The sequence below is a fragment of the Ovis aries genome, chromosome 17 (genome assembly GCF_016772045.2).
Source record: "Ovis aries strain OAR_USU_Benz2616 breed Rambouillet chromosome 17, ARS-UI_Ramb_v3.0, whole genome shotgun sequence".
Taxonomy (NCBI): domain Eukaryota; kingdom Metazoa; phylum Chordata; class Mammalia; order Artiodactyla; family Bovidae; genus Ovis; species Ovis aries.
In genome coordinates, this window is record NC_056070.1 from 63,839,211 (window position 1) to 63,856,919 (window position 17,709).

The following is a 17,709-nucleotide window of genomic DNA, read 5'->3' on the forward strand; positions in this document are numbered from 1 at the left end:
GGTAAAGAATCTGCCTGCAACACAGGAGACCCAGATTCGATCCCTGGGTCAGAAAGGTCCCCTGAGAAGGAAATGGCTATCCATTCCAGTATTCTTGCCTGGAGAATTCCATGGACAGAGGAGTCTGGTGGGCTACAGTCTATGGGGTCACAAAGAGTCAGACACCACTGAGCAACTGACACACACACGTAGCCCAGGTTAGACCACTAGTAAGGGACAGAGCCAAGATTTTAATAGTTAGGACCCTACTTCTACAGTTCCATAAGAGATTCAGTCTTTTCTGGATGAGGTCAACTTCATGGAGAACTATGAAAGAGCCTGACAGACCATAGAGTGTCATCTAAAGGTGAAGCACCATAAATACCACCTGCTGTCTGAGCCCCAAAGAATTCTCCACTCATGGTGGGAACAGCTGGGCAGCCAGGCTGAATGACCATCACCATTGGTTAAGCATGGACCATGGGTCAAAGACTGTACAGATATTTAATCACCTCTGACTTTTCAACAGCTCTATCAGGTCTCAATAGCCTAATTTTCTTAAGAATAAGCAACAGGACTTAGATTAATGATAACAGCTATCATTTATTGAAGGCTGCAGCCTATACAGGTGCATGCTACCACCTTCCCACAGAGAAAACGATATTCAGAGAGGGACATGACTTGTCAGAGTTCACAAGGCTCCTGATTTTGAACTCATCTCTAACTCCAAAACAATTACTTAGTTTAAGTGAAACAGAGAAGACCCATGGACGCCCCCATTCACAGAAGGCAAAGTTGAGAAGGCAAGACTGCCCGTGGGGCCAACATAGAGTCAGATTACTACCAGGTTTTTCTTTACTGTTATCAATAACTGCAGCTGTTTTTATTGAGAGCCGTCAGGCATCGTACTAAAACTTGAGTTACACGAGCTCCTCCATTTGACAGGACCTAGTTACTCCATTTTACAGAGTTGGAAACTGAGGCACAGAGAAGGGAAGGAATTCACTCAAGGTTATAGGGAATCGGTTGGAACTCCGGTTCGGATGACTTCTGAGGCCCGGCGTCTGTCCTCGGCATCAACAACCACAATAACAAATTTTTTTCATCCAGCACTAGTCTGTTTATAATGGCCTATTGCCTCTTTTTATCTCGGTAGCTCCGGAAATAAAAAGGCCACGGAGAAACGTCCCCTGGAGCCCAAAAGCCAGCCCCCAGCACCTGCAACCCCGACCAGGCGAAGCAGGGACCCGGCCCTAGGGCTAACTCCCTCCCAGACCCCGATCCCACCACCCGGACAACCCACAACCCTGTTCCCACTCGCTACCCACAGGCCGTAGACCTTTATCCGCTCGAGGCCCCGGCGCTCGGGATCGGGGCCGCAGTTACCACCGCTTCAACCCGATACCCCCGAACTCTGCCAGACCCAGGGCAGCGGCCGAGGTCCGACCGCCATCTTGCCCCGGGGTGTTCACTCTGAGAGTTCCGTCGGAAAACAACAACCAGTTCCGTAAACGACAGTTCCGAAGAGCTTCTTCGTCCGGATGGGAAAACCTCCCTGCATCTTGTTGTCATTTATGGGAGCTGGAAAAGCGGAGCATTCAGGAGAGGGATAAACGCCTGACCCAGCCGAGAAGAGACGCAACCCATTCTAGCTAGGGAGCTTGGAAGAAAAGCGGTCTCTATCTAGTATTAGTATGACGGACCCTTTAGCAAGGTGTCCTCTGCGGGGCGGAAGTGAGGTGCAGACAGCGGACGTCCCCGCCCCGGCCCCGCCTCCGCCCGCGGCTCACGGGAGCTGGGTGTTTCCTGTCTCTTTCAGTCCGGGTTTGGAGACTCCGGCTTCCTCCGGCTTTTCATGGTAAGGAGGGCGTTGCCCGCCAACTAGGGGCTGCAGAGCGGCTTGAGAGAGCCGGTCAGAGACAGAATAGAGAGGGCAGGGACCGAGAGGAAGGGTTCCGACGAGGGACTGTCGCGATAGGGGAGAGGAGGTTGGGAGGTTGGATGGGGGGCGAGGTTGGGCGTGGGGGAAGGGCTCTGGGCGGAGAATTGTGCCTCTGTTGTGGGATGGGGGCTTGTCCCTGGCTCTTGGGGACGCGGGAAAGGGTATATGGGCTTGGGGAGTAGATATGTGCTTGAGTAAGTTGTGGGGGTTGAGTGGTAGTGGTGAGCCGGACCACCAGTGCTGGTTAGAAATGAGAATTGGTGATTGCGAAGAGAACAAAGAGATGTCATTGAAAATGGACTTTGGGGGTGGAAAATGAGGAAAATAGGAAGGATTGTGAAAGTGGATGTGTAGGCGACGAGAGATCGAAGTGAGATTGCTTGGAGCGGGGCGTTTGGGGTTTTTGGAAGTTGTGCTAAAGTCACTGGGTTTCGGGGAAGTGGGCGAGGTGCGTCTGAGTATTCAGGCCAGTGGTGTGGAGAAAAGAAATGAGAAGGAGCCTGTGGGCGGGCGTGTATTAGATGCTGGGAACTCCGCGGAGGGATGCCAGGGGCCTGAGATCAGGGTACTTTGGCCACGCAGTTCAGCACCTTAACTGGTGCCCGGGTACCTATCTAGTCAACTTCCGTCGAGACTGGGGCGGCCACACCTAAGGAGCTCGGGATGTCTCACCGTCTTATCGCCTGTCTGTGGGAATGTTTCTCTGTGCTTGGAATCCTTCAGGGCTTTGCTGTTTGGCTTTGTCCCTGAGTGGGAATGACCAAAGTTCAGCCCAGACCCTTTTTTTTTAGTTTTTTGTCCGGAGTCTCTTCCCTGAAAAGTGCAGTCTTAGGGAACACCAGTCCCAAGGCCAATATGGAAGAAGAAATGACTCTCTACCTGTATTTGACTTTGAACTACTCCATTTCTGTGCCAAGTAAGTTCCACCCTAAGGGAAAGGCAGCATTGAAGCAGTGGTTCTCAAACTGTGGTCCCCAGACCCGCAGCATCACCTGGGAACTTGTTAGAAATGGCCAGGTTTTCAAACCCTACCAGACTACTGAGTTAATCTGGGGGTAAGGCCCAGCAAGCCCTGCAAATGATTAAAGTCATGATTTCTTGATTTGGGCTGTTATGAGAAGTGCATGAGAGTGGGAGTCAGAGGACCCTAATAGTTCTGATACTTTCATTTTCCCTTTGAAAATGGGATTAATGATGACATTTTTCTCACTAGACTGTTGAAAGAAATAGGACAATGGTCTGGACAACACTGGAAGAGCAAGTAATTTGACAAAACACTTGGAAGTAGCAGTGGCTATCCTGTAGGTTTTCGATACCAAATAATGCTACAGTTTTGTGACTGGTTGAATTTAGTTGATTTGAAATGGAACAGACTTTCTGAATTGCAGAAGTGCCCAGAGTTGGGAAGTTTTATAATTAGCCTCAAGGCAATGAACCCTTAGATCTAGTTAAAGAACACCTGAGCTTTGTGGCTGCACATTAGAATCACCTGAAGAGCTTTTTAAACACTAGTTTCTGAGTTTCCACACCTTTCCACAATTTGATTAATTGTTTTGGGCTGAAGCCAACTCAGCACATCTAAGAGCACCCAGGTACTTCCAGTACTGCCCGGGCTAGGACCCTCTGGTCTTAAGGATAGCTTGGGGAGCAGAAGAGAAAGGACACACTCTCTCTCTCTCTCTTTTTTTTTTTTTTTTTTAACATTTATTCCTTGAGGATTATTCTGAAGATTTTGGTTTTAACTTCATGTTATGAGTAAGGAAACTGAGAGACTTCCCTGGTGATCCATTGGCTAAGACTCCGTGCTCCCAATGCATGAGGCCTGGGTTTGATCCCTGGTCTCAGGAACTAGATCCCATATGCAGCAACTAGAGATCCTGTATGCCACAATGAAGGTAGAAGATCCTATGTATCACAGCTAAGACCCGTCTCAGCCAAATAAATCAATAAATACCCTTATCAGATCCTCCCAGGTGGAACACATAGATTAAAAAAAAAAAGTTAGGAAACAGACTTGGTGTGTCTAAACGTCACACGGAACTGCAGTCCAGGTTTGCTAAACTCTTGTTCAAACCTTCCACACATACGTCTCCTCCAACACACGACAAGGAAGACAGTTCTGCGGAGAGGTGTAGAGAACACTTTAGAGGTTGAGGGATTCAGTATCTTTTTCCTATTGTACTTACTTGCCTGGATCTCTTTTCAAGTCAAGGGCTTTCCCTTACGGCTGATTTTTATTTTTTTTAAGCTAGTGTACAGTTACTTCCTCTCTGTGTGTGGCCTGAAGCTGTGAAGCAGAGGCCTGCTTTTGTTTCTGATTTGGCTTGTTTTTATGTGTGGTCCAGAATTCATAGGGCCCATGGAGCCAGAGGAGGGGCAGCTTCTGCAAGACTAGGAAGTTAAATGTAGCCTGTTTGACCCGGGGGTGACACAGATCTTTTAGAACTGCGGGTGCAATCTTGGCTGCACACTAGAATCACCCAGGGAGTTGGAATTTTAAATTTCTATTTCCCGGCCATATCCCCAGACAGGTCGAGCCTAGGCATCAGTATTTTTTTTTTTTTTTTGGTAAGTGCAGAGCCACCATTGAGAGTGCTCAGAGGAGGTGGGGGAAAGAAAGCTACTTACTGATATAATTAGAGTAAACTTTTGATTGAATAAAATTGGTAACCAGTATGTCGAGTATTGATTACCTGTGTTTCTTGTAGCCGGTTTTGCTCTCTCCCACCTCACCTCCCCAACCTCACTGATAATGATCTCCAGCCTTTGAAACTAACCAGGGTCTCAGCAAGGATGGCCGGGGAGTCCTCCGAAGAGAGGTTTGGCTGTGAGAGCCTCCTTGTCTACAGCTTAGCGTCCCCGCTCCATGTGACTCGGGCTTAGGGACAGACAACAGCCAGAACCGTGTTTCCCGAGGTCCTCTCCTAGTATTGAAGTGGGCTCCAAAAAGGTGCGAGGCTTGCTTTGTCCATTTGGAATTCTCAAGCTAGACCAAGATATTTTCCACCTTCATCCTCTTAGTAATTCAGTCAGATGTCAGTAGAGCTGGAAATGGTTTCCAAAGAGAAGAGAATCTGAGACTGGGAGCACATCCTCAGGTGATCATGGTTTGGGTGCTTCCTGTTGCTCTGAGCCAGGGGCCGGGCCCAGCACCCTCTGGGGCTTCTGTCACCACGGTCCTGGGAGGGAGACTTGGCTGCTGTCCCGCTTGCTAGACCAGACTAGGTTCCACACGGGCTTCCTTGATGGCTCAGCAGGTAAAGAATCTGCCTGCCATGCAGGAGACCCAAGAGAAGCAGGTGCGATCCCTGGGTCAGAAAGAGCCCCTGGAGGAGGAAATGACAACCCACTCCAGTATTCTTGCCTGAAAATTCCCACGGATATAGAAGCCTGGCGGGGTATAGCCTGAGGGTGGAGAAGAGTCGGACAGGACCAAGTGGCTAAGCACAGACTCGAATGGCTCCTTCAGGCTCCCACAGCTGGTCAGTTGCAGGGCCAGGGGCTTACACTCAGGTCTGGTTTGCAAACCCAAGCCCTCAGCCATGGCTTCCTGTCTTTACTTTGGAGCTTTTCTGAAGATGACTGAGGTGAGGTCCCCTTTCTCAATTTCCGTGTCCTAGCTCTGTATGTACCAAGTGTGACCATTGATAAAACCGTGGGCTCGAGGCCAGGCAGGGCTTGCCCACGTTCTTCTCTCGCTTTGTCATCGGCCGCCTCTGTCGTCATGCACTTCAGGAAGCGACTGAATGTGGGCTCAAGGTGTCCAGATTCACAGAAGGGAAATAATGATAGCTGTCTTCCAGCACTGTTCAGATTTTATTTGTTTAAATATTTATTTGGCTACGCCAGGCCTTAATTGCAGCATGCAGGATCTAGTTCCCTGACCAGGGATTGAACCTGGGCCCCCTGTATTGGAAGCATGAAGTCTCAGCCACTGGGCCACCAGGGAAGTCCCTGGTTGAATTTTAAATGGTTGTTTGTGATGATACACAGTAGAACAGTGGCATCTTCGGGAAAGGGGCTCTCTGGAGTGATGCAAGTGTTCTCTGTCTTGAGTAGGGGCTACATATATGGGCTTTCCTCGTGACTCAAACAGTGAAGAATCTTAACTGCAGTGAGGGAGACCGGGCTTCCATCCCTGGGTCGGGAAGATGCCCTGGAGAAGGGAATGCCCACCCGCTCCAGTATTCTTGCCTGGGAAATCACATAAAGAGAGGAGCCTGGTGGGCTATAGTCCTTGGGGTTGCAAAGAGTCAGACCTGACTGAGCAGCTAACATACACATAGATGCATCCATTGATCAAAACTCATCCAACTCTGCACTTAAAATACACTTTATTGGGACTTCCCTGATGGTCCAGTGGTTAAGAACCTGCTTCGCAGTGTAGGGAACACAGGTTCGATCCCTGGTCCAGGAAGAGCCCACATGCCTGAAGGCAACTGAGGCCGTGCCGCAACTACCGAGCCCTCCGGCTCTGAAGCCTCCATGCCACAACTCGAGAGCCTGTGCGCCTCAGCGAAGACCCCACGCGACCAAAATAGACAAAAAACATTTATCATATGTACATTGTCTTTAAAAAGGTATTGGAAAGCAAAACAAGTACAGTACACAAAGTTATCCGTTATGACTTTTATTTACCTGTTTCATGTTAGGTACCTTTCAAAATGCTACATCATCTCCTGAAAACATATTTTTGTGTAAATTTTGATCTGACAAGGGTGCTTAAAAAAATATTTCCATTTTGGGGCAGATTTCCTTAGTGAACTCCTGTCCCACCCAAACCCCCCCGAAAACCATAAATACAAGCTTTTTTCCTCGAATATTTGTATTTTATTGAAGTGTAGTTGACTTACAATGTTTCAGGTACACAGAAACGTGATTGAGTTATACTTATACACATATTATTTTTGCAATTTTCCTATATAGGTTATTATAAGATATTGACCATAGTTGCCTGTGCTATACAGTAAACCTTTGTTGCTTGTTGCATATCTTTTTTTTTTTTAATTAGAAATTTAACATTCTATTCAGGATAAGTCAAACAAGTGGAATCAAAATGTCATAAATTTTTTAGTTAGGCAAAAATTCATGTTTTCTAAAATATACGTTATGCATATTATTTTTATGTATGTATACAAGAGCTTTACTACTGTTGATAAAGGCTTGAGAAAGAACATCAAAAAAAGATGGACGAATTGGAAAACAAACTAAGTTAAATGGGAGCGCTGAATATGAAATAGAAAAAGTGAAACAAACTAGATAAAAGTAAAAGATCCTTATATAGTCCAGTTTTTAAACATGGCTGCTGATTAGAAACATATTGAGCTCTGGCAGAAAAAAAAAAAAAAAGCAATATCTGGCCTTTAGTATTTTTCAAAAAATTCCAAGATAATTCTGATATGCATCTGGATTTTAAAAAGTGCAGGTTTTTCTATTAAATGATAATTTTGGTGATGTAAAACTCTTATTATTTTACTGTTGACCAATCATGATACAGTGCTATTAAGTGAGTAATAGTTACATAATCACAATAATGAAAAATACTTATCGGTTTTCACAGTCAGTAGCCAGACAAAAGAAATAAAAGGTCATTACAGTTGCAGGCCACAGGGGAATGTGTTTAACCTCACAATATAAAATAATTACATACAGTTTGAAGGATCAAGCAGAGTGATGTGATAAGTGAAAGTGCATGTATTCACATATTTTCATCTCCTCAGCCAGTCTGTGTCTTTTGGTTGGTGTATTTAATCCATTTACATATAAGGTAATTATCAATATGTGTGATCCTATTACTGTTTTCTTAATTGTTTTGGGTTTATTTTCTGTAGATAGGTATTTTCCTTCTCTTGTTTCCTGCCTAGAGAAGTTCCTTTAGCATTTGTTGTAAAGATGGGTTCAGTTCAGTTCAGTCGCTCAGTCGTGTCCGACTCTTCGCGACCCCTTGAATCGCAGCACGCCAGGCCTCCCTGTTCATCACCATCTCCCGGAGTTCACTCAGACTCACGTCCGTCGAGTCCGTGATGCCATCTAGCCATCTCATCCTGGGTCGTCCCCTTCTCCTCCTGCGCCCAATCTCTCCCAGCATCAGAGTCTTTTCCAATGAGTCAACTCTTCGCATGAGGTGGCCAAAGTACTGGAGCTTCAGCTTTAGCATCATTTTTTCCAAAGAAATCCCAGGGTTGATCTCCTTCAGAATGGACTGGTTGGATCTCCTTGCAGTCCAAGGGACTCTCTCCAACACCACAGTTCAAAAGCATCAATTCTTCAGCGCTCAGCCTTCTTCACAGTCCAACTCTCACATCCATACATGACCACAGGAAAAACCATAGCCTTGACTAGGTGGACCTTAGTCGGCAAAGTAATGTCTCTGCTTTTGAATATGCTATCTAGGTTGGTCAGAACTTTTCTTCCAAGGAGTAAGCGTCTTTTAATTTCATGGCTGCAGTCACCATCTACAGTGATTTCGGGGCCCCAAAAAATAAAGTCTGGCACTGTTTCTGTTTCCCCATCTATTTCCCATGAAGTGATGGGACCAGATGCCATGATCTTCGTTCTCTGAATGTTGAGCTTTAAGCCAACTTTTTCCCTCTCCTCTTTCACTTTTCATCAAGAGGCTTTTTAGCTCCTCTTTACTTTCTGCCATAAGGGTGGTGTCATCTGCATATCTGAGGTTATTGATATTTCTCCCGGCAATCCTGACTCCAGCTTGTGTTTCTTCCAGCCCAGCATCTCTCATGATGTACTCTGCATATAAGTTAAATAAGCAGGGTGACAATATACAGCCTTGACGTACTCCTTTTCCTATTTGGAACCAGTCTGTTGTTCCATGTCCAGTTCTAACTGTTGCTTCCTGACCTGCATACAGATTTCTCAAGAGGCAGGTCAGGTGGTCTGGTATTCCCATCTCTTTCAGAATTTTCCACAGTTTATTGTGATCCACACAGTCAAAGGCTTTGGCATAGTCAATCAAGCAGAAATAGATGTTTTTCTGGAACTCTCTTGCTTTTTCCATGATCCAGCGGATGTTGGCAATTTGATCTCTGGTTCCTCTGCCTTTTCTAAAACCAGCTTGAACATCAGGGAGCTCACGGTTCACGTATTGCTGAAGTCTGGCTTGGAGAATGTTGAGCATTACTTTACTAGCATGTGAGATGAGTGCAGTTGTGCGGTAGTTTGAGCATTCTTTGGCATTGCCTTTCTTTGGGGTTGGAATGAAAACTGACCTTTTCCAGTCGAGTGGCCACTGCTGAGTTTTCCAAATTTGCTGGCATATTGAGTGCAGCACTTTCACAGCATCATCTTTCAGAATTTGAAACAGCTCAACTGGAATTCTATCACCTCCACTAGCTTTGTTCATAGGAAAGTCTTGCTGGGTGGAGTATTCATGGTAGTAGTTTCTTCCCTTTCATCACTTTAAGTATATCATGCCATTCTCTTCTGGTTTGTAGAGTTTCTGTTGAGAAGTCAGCTGATAGCCTGAAGGGAGTTCCCTCCTATGTTATTTGTAGTTTTTATCTTGTTGCTTTTAGTATTTTATCTGTGTCTTTTTGTCAGTTTGATTACTATGTGTCTCCGTGTGTTCCTCCTTGGTTTATCCTTCTTAGGATTCTCTACAGTTCCTGAACTTGGTTGACTGTGTCCTTTCCCATGTTTGGGAAGTTTTCAGCTCTTATCGCTTCAAATATTTTCTCAGGTCGTTTCTCTCTCTCTCCTCCTTCTGGGACTCCTATAATTCAAATGTTGGTGCGTTTAATGTTGTCCCAGAGGTCTCTTAGGTGGTCTTCATTTCTTTTCTTTTTTCTGTATTCTGTTCTGTGGCTGTGATTTCCACCATTCTGTCCTCCACGTCATTTATGTGTTTATCTGCCTCAGTTTTGCCACCATTGATTCCTTCCACTGTATTATTCATCTTTGTTCTTTTGTTCTTCTAGGTCTTTGTTAAACATTTCTTGCATCTTCTCATTCTTTGCCTGCATTCTTTTTCTGAGATCCTGAATCATCTTCACTATCATTATTCTTAATTCTTTTTCTGGAAAATTGCCTATTTCCACTTAGTTATTTTTCTGGGGTTTTATCTTGTCCCTTCATCTGGGACATAACTTTCTGCTTTTTCATGCTGATTAATGTGGTTTTTGTTTTATTTGCTGTGGGACTGTGGTTCTTCTTGCTTCTTCTGTCCACCCTCTGACAGAGGAGGCTGCGGCTTGTATAAGCTTCTGGTGGGAGAGATGGAGATGGGAAAAACTGAGTCTTGCTCCGGTGGGCAGGGCCTTGCTCAGTAAAGCTTTAACCCAACTGTCTGCTGATAGGTGGGTTGCACTCCCTTCCTGGTAGTTATTTGGCCTGAGACGACCCAGCCCTGGGCTCTGTGGTAGAGTTAGGGATGAACTCCAAGAGGGTTCATGCTGCCAGTGCCCCCGTCCCTGTGGTGAGGCCCTGCTGACCCGTGCTCCACAGGAGGCCCTCCAACACTAGCAGGGAGTTCTGGTTCAGTCTCCTGTGGGGTCACTGCTCCTCTCCTCTCCTCTGGGTCTTGGTGTGGGCAAGATTTCATTTGTGCCCTTCAAGACTGGAGTCTGTTTCCCCCAGTCCTGTGGGAGTCCTATCCTCAAATGCTGCTGGCCTTCAAGGTCAGATTCCCTGAGGATTCCCAGTCCCTTTGTTGGGTCCCCAGGCTGAGAAGCCTGACTTGGGGTTCAGAACCTTCACAGCAGTGCAAGAACTTCTTTGGTATTACTGTTCTCCAGTCTGTGGGTCACCCCCCTGGCGGGTGTAGGATTTGACTTTTTCGTGATTGCACCCTTCCTGCCGTCTTGCTGAGGCTTGTTTGCCGGGTATCTCACTTTGGTGAGTTCTAGTTCCTCCTGTTGATGGTTGTTCGACACCTAGTTGCAGTTTTGGTGCTCTTGCAGGAGGAGATGAGGGCAAGTCCTTCTCCACCATCTTGAACTATAAGCTTTCTAACCCCTGGCTCCAGGTCTTCAGAGTTTTCCAAAATTCCTTATTCACGTAAGCTGTTTCTGTCATCCCATGGATGATGTGTCTTTCTGGGGAAAGTGGTTGGTGATAACTGTTAGTGTCACCAACTGGTTTTGGCTGGAGGGCATAAAACTAGACTCTGATACTGCAAAAGATTTTTTTAAAAATATTCTTTATTCCTTTCTTTTTCAGCCTTCCCACAATGAACATGTATTATGTTGATAACTGATAAATAAACAAAAGTGTCTTTTTTTCTGCTGCAACACCTGGCATGTGGGATCTCTAACCAGGGCTCGAATTTCAACTGAAATCAGGGGACTGGTTTCAGAAGGAAGCTGGGAGGTGAGGGCCCTGCTTCCTCTTGGCCTCTGTCTTTTGCGTTTGGCATCAGGCCACAGAGACCCCAGGTGAGCTCAGCCTGCACTATTCAAACCTTAACTGCTTGTGCCGTTTTTGCGTGATGGAGCAGGAACAGTTTCTTGAGAAAACACTTTTCTCTTCAGGAGGCCGTCCTTCATCTGTGTCCCGCTACAGGCCCTGACACCAGTTCCCCAGGCCACTCTTGAGGGGACAGAGGTCGTGCAGATCGGTCATTGCCTCTGCTATCACCAGTGGATAGCAGGTTGCCATCAGTTATCCCTTAGCCCCTTTAAAAATTAACATTTGTGGGACTTGCCTGGTGGTCCAGTGGTTAAGCATCCACATTTCCTCTGCAGGGACATGTGTTCGATCCCTGGTTAGAGATCCCACATGCCAGGTGTTGCAGCAGAAAAAAGACACTTTTTTTTTTGTTTGTTTTTTATCAGTTATCAACGTAATACATGTTCATGGGGGAAGGCTGACAAAGGAATAAAGAATATTTTTTAAAAATCCTTTTGCAGTTATCAGAGTATAGTTTTACGCCTTCCAGCCAAAAGCAGGAGCATGTTTGCAGTCAAAGTTGAGTTTGTTTCCTTGATACTTTGAGGGAGAAGTATGAGGTGGCTCAGGAGATTCTGGCTGGCGGTGGTTGATTTTGGGGAGACATCAGGGAAGTGAGGCTTCACTTTGTATAGAATGCTGTCAGGAAATAGGGCCAATTCTGTGATTGGGTCTCTGTAATTCCTCCCTTCAAGGTGGGAAGAATGGAGCTCGGGCTCTAATTGAGGAAGAAGCAGCCGTGGCTCCTACTGGTCATTTTTGGGGGACAGTGTTTTTGTCCGTGTTCAGACATAATCACGGAGAGGCCTTGCTTGGATCTTGATCCGTTGGCCACCAAGTGGCCTTGTCTGGTGGTGATGGGCTGCAGGCAGCCCAGAGCCTCTGCGTGCAGGCCAGGTAGCTGCTGGCCATCAGGGGCTGGCTGCCTTCTCAGCACCGATCCCCAGGTTCAGTAAAGACTTAGCCACTCTTGGACACTTCTCCAGCTGTAGAATTTTACCTATCCAAGAAAGTTTTCTACTGGAAGTTTGGGATTAGCTGATGTAAGCTATTACATCAGTTCAGTCGTTCAGTTGTGTCCGACTCTTTGCGACCCCATGGACTGCAGCATGCCAGGCTTCCCTGTCCATCACCAACTCCCGGAGTTTGCTCAGACTCATGTCCATCGAGTCAGTGATGCCATCCAACCATCTCATCCTCTGTCATCCTCTACTCCTTCTTTAATCTTTCGCAGCATCAGGGTCTTTTCCAGTGAGTCAGCTCTTCGCATCAGGTGGCCAAAGTATTGGAGTTTCAGCATCAGTCCTTCCAATGAATGTTCAGGACTGATTTCCTGTAGGATGGACTGGTTTGATCTCCTTGCAGTCCAAGGGACTCTCAAGAGTCTTTTCCAGCACCACAGTTCAAAAGCATCAATTCTTCGGCATTCAGCTTTCTTTATGGTCCAACTCTCACATTCATACGTGATTACTGGAAAAACCATGGCTTTGACTCTGTAGACCTTTGTCAGCAAAGTAATGTCTCTGCTTTTTAATATGCTGTCTAGGTTTGTCATAGCTTTTGTTTCCAAGGAGCAAGCATCTCATAATTTCATGGCTGCAGTCACCATCTGCAGTGATTTTGGAGCCCCAAAAATAAAGGCTGTCACGGTTTCCATTGTTTCCCCAACTGATGGGACTGGATGCCACTATCTTCATTTTTTGAATGTTGAGTTTTAAGCCAGCTTTTTTGCCCTCTTTCACTTTCATCAAGAGGCTTCATTTTCTTCCATAAGGGTGGTGTCATCTGCATATCTGAGGTCATTGATATTTCTTCTGGCAATCTTGAATCCATCCTGTGCTTCATCTAGCCCAGCATTTCTCATGATGTACTCTGCATATAAGTTAAATAAGCAGGGTGACAGTATACAGCCTTGAGATACTCCTTTCCTGATTGGGAACCAGTTTGTTGTCGGTGTCTGGTTCTAACTGGAGCTTCTTGACCTGCATACAGATTTCTCAGGCGGCAGGTAAAGTGTTCTGGTATTCCCATCTCTTCAAGAATTTTCCCCAGTTTGTTGTGATCCACACAGTCACAGTTTTTAGCGTCATCAGTGAAGTGAAAGTAGATGTTTTTCTGAACTCCTGCCAGCAGATGTTGGCAATTTGATCTCTGGTTCCTCTGCCTTTTCTAAATACAGCTTGAACATCTGGAAGTTCCTGGTTCACATACTGTTGAAGCCTGGCTTGGAGAATTTTGAGCATTACTTTGCTAGCATGTGAGATGAGTGCAATTGTGAGGTAGTTTGAACATTCTTTGGCATTGCCTTTCTTTGGGGTAGGAATGAAAACTGGCCTTTTCCAGTCCCGTGGCCCCTGCTGACTTCTCCAAATTTGCTGGCATATTGAGTGCAGCACTTTCACAATATCTTCTTTTAGGATTTGAAATAGCTCAGCTGGCATTCCTTCACCTCCATGAGCTCTGTTTGTAGCGATGCTTCATAAGGCCCACTTGACTTAGATAGAGGCTAGATAAGCAGCATGGTCTAACTAGCGCACAGGAAACCGCAATGAAAAGAATATTAAAAATGTGTGTATATGTATAACTGAGTCAGTGCTGTGCCACAGAGAGTGGCACAACGTTGTAAACCAACTGTAGTTCAGTACAAATGAAATTATATTTTATAAACAGTTGGGCGTACACGCGCGCCAGGTTCCAGTCTCCCGTCATCCGTCTGCTTCGGTCAGAAGCGGCATCCGCTTCTACGACCTGAGATGCATACGGTCGCCAGCAGGGCTCTGGGAGGGACTCGGTGGATGTTGCTGTCTGGGGTGACGCTAGTGCAGGAAGCTTCTAATTTTGCAGTAAGTGGCTTCACCGCATCTTTATGTCTTTCACTGAGTCCTGGGAAAGACTTTTTCCCGGGAGGGGAATGGTAGTTGAGATCACACTCAGTTTCTTCCAAGCTTGTTTCATGGGTAATTCAGCTGAAAAGTGTTGCTTTCAGCTGTTGCGTGGTAAGTGGTGACAAGGGGACAGAGAGTAGGGCTCTTAGCCGCTTTAGGGTACAGCCAGGGTGTCCCTTTAGTCATATCAGCAGTAGGCACAAAGGAACTCCTGGTAATGCAGGACTCGGTGGTAAACTCAGATCTGCAGGCCCAACGGGTGAAGCCGGTGTGTGAGCCCAGCTGTCTGTGTGGAGTTCAGGGCCAGTTGGGGGTTGCAACGCCTGCCCACGGGGCAGCCAGCACCCCAGCTCACACCACGCATTCCCCTGCTGGCCTAGCTGGTCTCTGATTGTTGTTGTTGTTATGCTGGGTCTCTCTTGCTCTGCGCGCTTTTCTCTAGCTGTGGCAAGCAGGGCCTGCTCTCTAGTGCGGTGTGCAGCCTTCTCACTGTGGTGGCTTCTCTTTGCAGAGCACAGGCTCTAGGCTTGCAGGCTCAGTCATTGCTGCTCCCAGGCTTAGTTGCTCCATGGCTTGTGGGGTCCTCCTGGCTCAGGGATCAAACCTGCGTCTCCTGCCTTGGCAGGCAGATTCTTTACCCCGGAGCCACCAGGGAAGGCCTGGCCTCTGATTTTAAGAGAAGCCAGAAATCCAGGTTTTCCTCTGAACTCTTCCTGAGCTGTGAAGACCAGGCGTGAACTTTGATCTCAGTGCAGGACACACTAGGACTAAGCAGGACTCATCGGAGGCCAGCCACAGCCCACTGGTTGAGGAAAGGAAATCAGGCCCGGTGCCCTGACCCTGCTGACCCTGCGTCTTGTCCCCGGGCAGGAAGAGATGTCAGGAGAAAGTGTGGTGAGCTCAGCGGTGCCAGCGGCTGCGACCCGCACCACTTCCTTCAAGGGCACAAGCCCCAGCTCCAAGTACGTGAAGCTGAACGTGGGCGGAGCTCTGTACTACACCACCATGCAGACGCTGACCAAGCAGGACACCATGCTGAAGGCCATGTTCAGCGGGCGCATGGAGGTGCTCACCGACAGTGAAGGTAAGCCCAGCGTCCTGGGCCGGGGCTGTGCTTCTTGTCGAGGGCTTCCTTCCAGCTCAGAAGAGCAACATAAAACCGGCTCAGGTTTCCTGTTGTGCTCGGTGTTACCAGACGTGGAGGGAGCCTTGAGTGTTAGTAATGGAGACCACATCTATCCGGGGTGTGGTCAGGGAGGGCTTCCCTGCGGAGGTGACACCTAAGCTGAGACCTGAAGATGACGGAGGTGGCCCCTGGGGGAAGTGAGTGGGGCCATAGTCTCCACTTGGCTTGCGTTGTGACTTTGAGAATGTCACTTCCTCTGCCTCAGCTTTGTGCAGTGGACACTGGACTGGCTCCCCTGGTTGGCTCCCTTCCCATTCTCTCCATGATGATCCTGTGATCTCAGAGTGAGACTCAGGTGTGACCGAGGCAGGAGCGTCTGCTCGGGACCCTTGTCCTCACAGGCTGGGACCTGTCGAGGACTCACAGACCTGAACTGGGGTCGCAGCTCCCCGTTCTCGTGTCTGGTGGCCCTCCTCAAGTTGTTTAATCTGTTGACATCTCATTTCCCCATCTGCTAAATGGGCGCGGTGACACCTCCTCCCTGGGGCTGTTGGTCCATCGGAAGTGCTGAGTATATGTGCGTTCAGTGTGGGTTTTTTTGTTTTCATGGAAAGTCCTGTTAATACAAGATGAAGAATTGCTTACAGTGGTCCTACTTCCAGCCCACCGGGAATGCTCAGAGCCCTGAAAGAGCATCCTTCTCTGACCGGGTTTATGGGGGAAGGTGGCATGTGGTTGAAAGATGGCCCCATCTTTCGTTGCTTGGCCTGAGCTTCCTTGAGACCAGGCCACAGCCTGGCTTGACCTTACCTTCCCTGTTTCTGAGGCTGGCATCTGTGCTGACACCCTGCATCTCTGGGGATGGTAGTGCCTGGGAGAGGGGCGAGTTTTGACCCCGGGGGTGGCACTGGGGGCCCTGGGCCCGGTGTGCACATCGTGTTCTCAGATCCTAAGAGAGCGCACCCTTGGGCTGTCCACCAGTGGGCGCATCTCCCTCTGTCCTAGAGAAGCCAGTCTGCAGGGCCCAAAGTCCCCCTTCCCCTGGCTCCCAGTGACCTTGCGAGGCCAGAGCCCCAGAGCTGCCTCTGCGCTGCACCCAGAAAACGCGGAGCTTCTTAGGAAGGGGAGGGTCCCCTCTGCTGGGCCACACCCAGCATTGTGGGAGTGTTTGTGGAAATCAAGACAATAGCGCCCCAGCTGCCGAAGGAAACAGACCTTATCTGAGAGCCCTGGATCGCTGTGGCTTTACTTCCGCCCTGCCCAGTCCTTGGCGGGGCTCAGGAAAAGCGCCCGAGTGACTGCAGAAGCAGAGTGGGAGCCTCGTCTCCCTGAAGGGCCCTCGCCTTTGGTGGCCTGTTGCCGTGTCACAGAGGAGACGCAGTCCGAGGGCTTTCCCGCCCCCCGCTGGGAGACTCCCGGGAGTGGAAGCAGCGGGCCTGCGTGGGCTTCTCAACAGCTGCCGTGTGTGTGCTTGCCTGGGGCTTCCTGGAAAGCCCAGCACCCCCAGGGAAGGAGTGTGGTCTTGGATATGCCAAACCACAGCTGTTTTCACTTCAGGGGAGCGCCAGCCCCCTTCGAGCCATTAGGAACAGCTCACAGTATGGCCTTGTGGGGGCTTTGTTACATTTAAGTCTCACCCTTACCCTTTGGGGGGTGGCTGCTGCTGTTACTGATTAGTGAGAAATCCACTCCCTGTTGGCTCAGATGGTAAAGAATCTGTCTGCAGTGCGGGGAACCTGGATTTGATCCCTGGGTCGGGAAGATCTCCTGTAGAAAGGCATGGCAACCCACTCCAGTGTTCTTGCCTGGAGAATCCCATGGACAGAGGAGCCTGGTGGGCACAGTCCATGGGGTTGCAAAGAGTCGGACATGACTGAGCAGCTGACACACACACACATCTCAGAGAGGTGAAAGGCTTTTTCAAAACTTACAGAGCTGGAAACGAGGAAGCTACTGCAGGCAGAACTGGCTAGCTCTTACTATCTGCTTTGTGTGGTTTGGGGTGGGCTCAGCCCTCGGGCCGGGGCGCCTGAGTGTGGCAGCCTTGTGGCCCACCCACTGGCTTAGAACTGAAGCCCTTTCAGGCCTGTGACGTCAGGCTGGGTGTCTGGTCCTCCAGCCGGCACTGCTGGCAGAGCAATCCCGTTGGCCCCTGGGGAGACGCTGCACAGCCCCACCCATGGCCTGAGCACGCCCTCAACTCTGCAAAACAGGGTAGACTTTCTGCGTCTCACAGCTTCATCCTGGCCTTCAGGTGAGAAGGCTGTCGGTGACAGTGAAGTGTGCCACAAACAGGTGGGCGAAGCCAGCGGGACCGCTTGCTGGTTTCGGAACAAGGGCCCTGAAGGTCCAAAACTGTGTGCATTGTGTTGGTA

The 17,709-nt window shown here is 48.3% G+C and overlaps 2 protein-coding genes across 6 annotated transcripts in view; one reads left to right on the forward strand and one right to left on the reverse strand.

Annotated features, from left to right (window-relative positions):
* UBE3B (ubiquitin protein ligase E3B) overlaps positions 1 to 1,454 on the reverse strand; it is a 47,490-nt gene extending 46,036 nt beyond the window's left edge. For 2 of the 4 annotated variants that reach the window (XM_042234708.1, XM_004017436.5), the window contains exon 1: positions 1,319 to 1,454. The gene's annotated coding sequence lies outside the window, so the exon portion shown is untranslated. Of the gene's footprint in view, positions 1 to 1,307 lie in introns of all 4 variants that reach the window. The other 2 variants (XM_042234709.1, XM_012097936.4) reach the window with 1 other exon arrangement.
* A 342-nt stretch (positions 1,455 to 1,796) lies between these two features.
* Positions 1,797 to 17,709, forward strand: part of KCTD10 (potassium channel tetramerization domain containing 10) — a 35,137-nt gene continuing 19,224 nt past the window's right edge. For both annotated transcript variants that reach the window (XM_027956644.2, XM_027956645.2), the window contains exons 1-2: positions 1,797 to 1,837; positions 15,079 to 15,292. In XM_027956644.2, the coding sequence (XP_027812445.1) occupies positions 1,835 to 1,837; positions 15,079 to 15,292 (217 nt within the window). In that variant the 5' untranslated portion in view covers positions 1,797 to 1,834. The remainder of the gene's footprint in view (positions 1,838 to 15,078; positions 15,293 to 17,709) is intronic.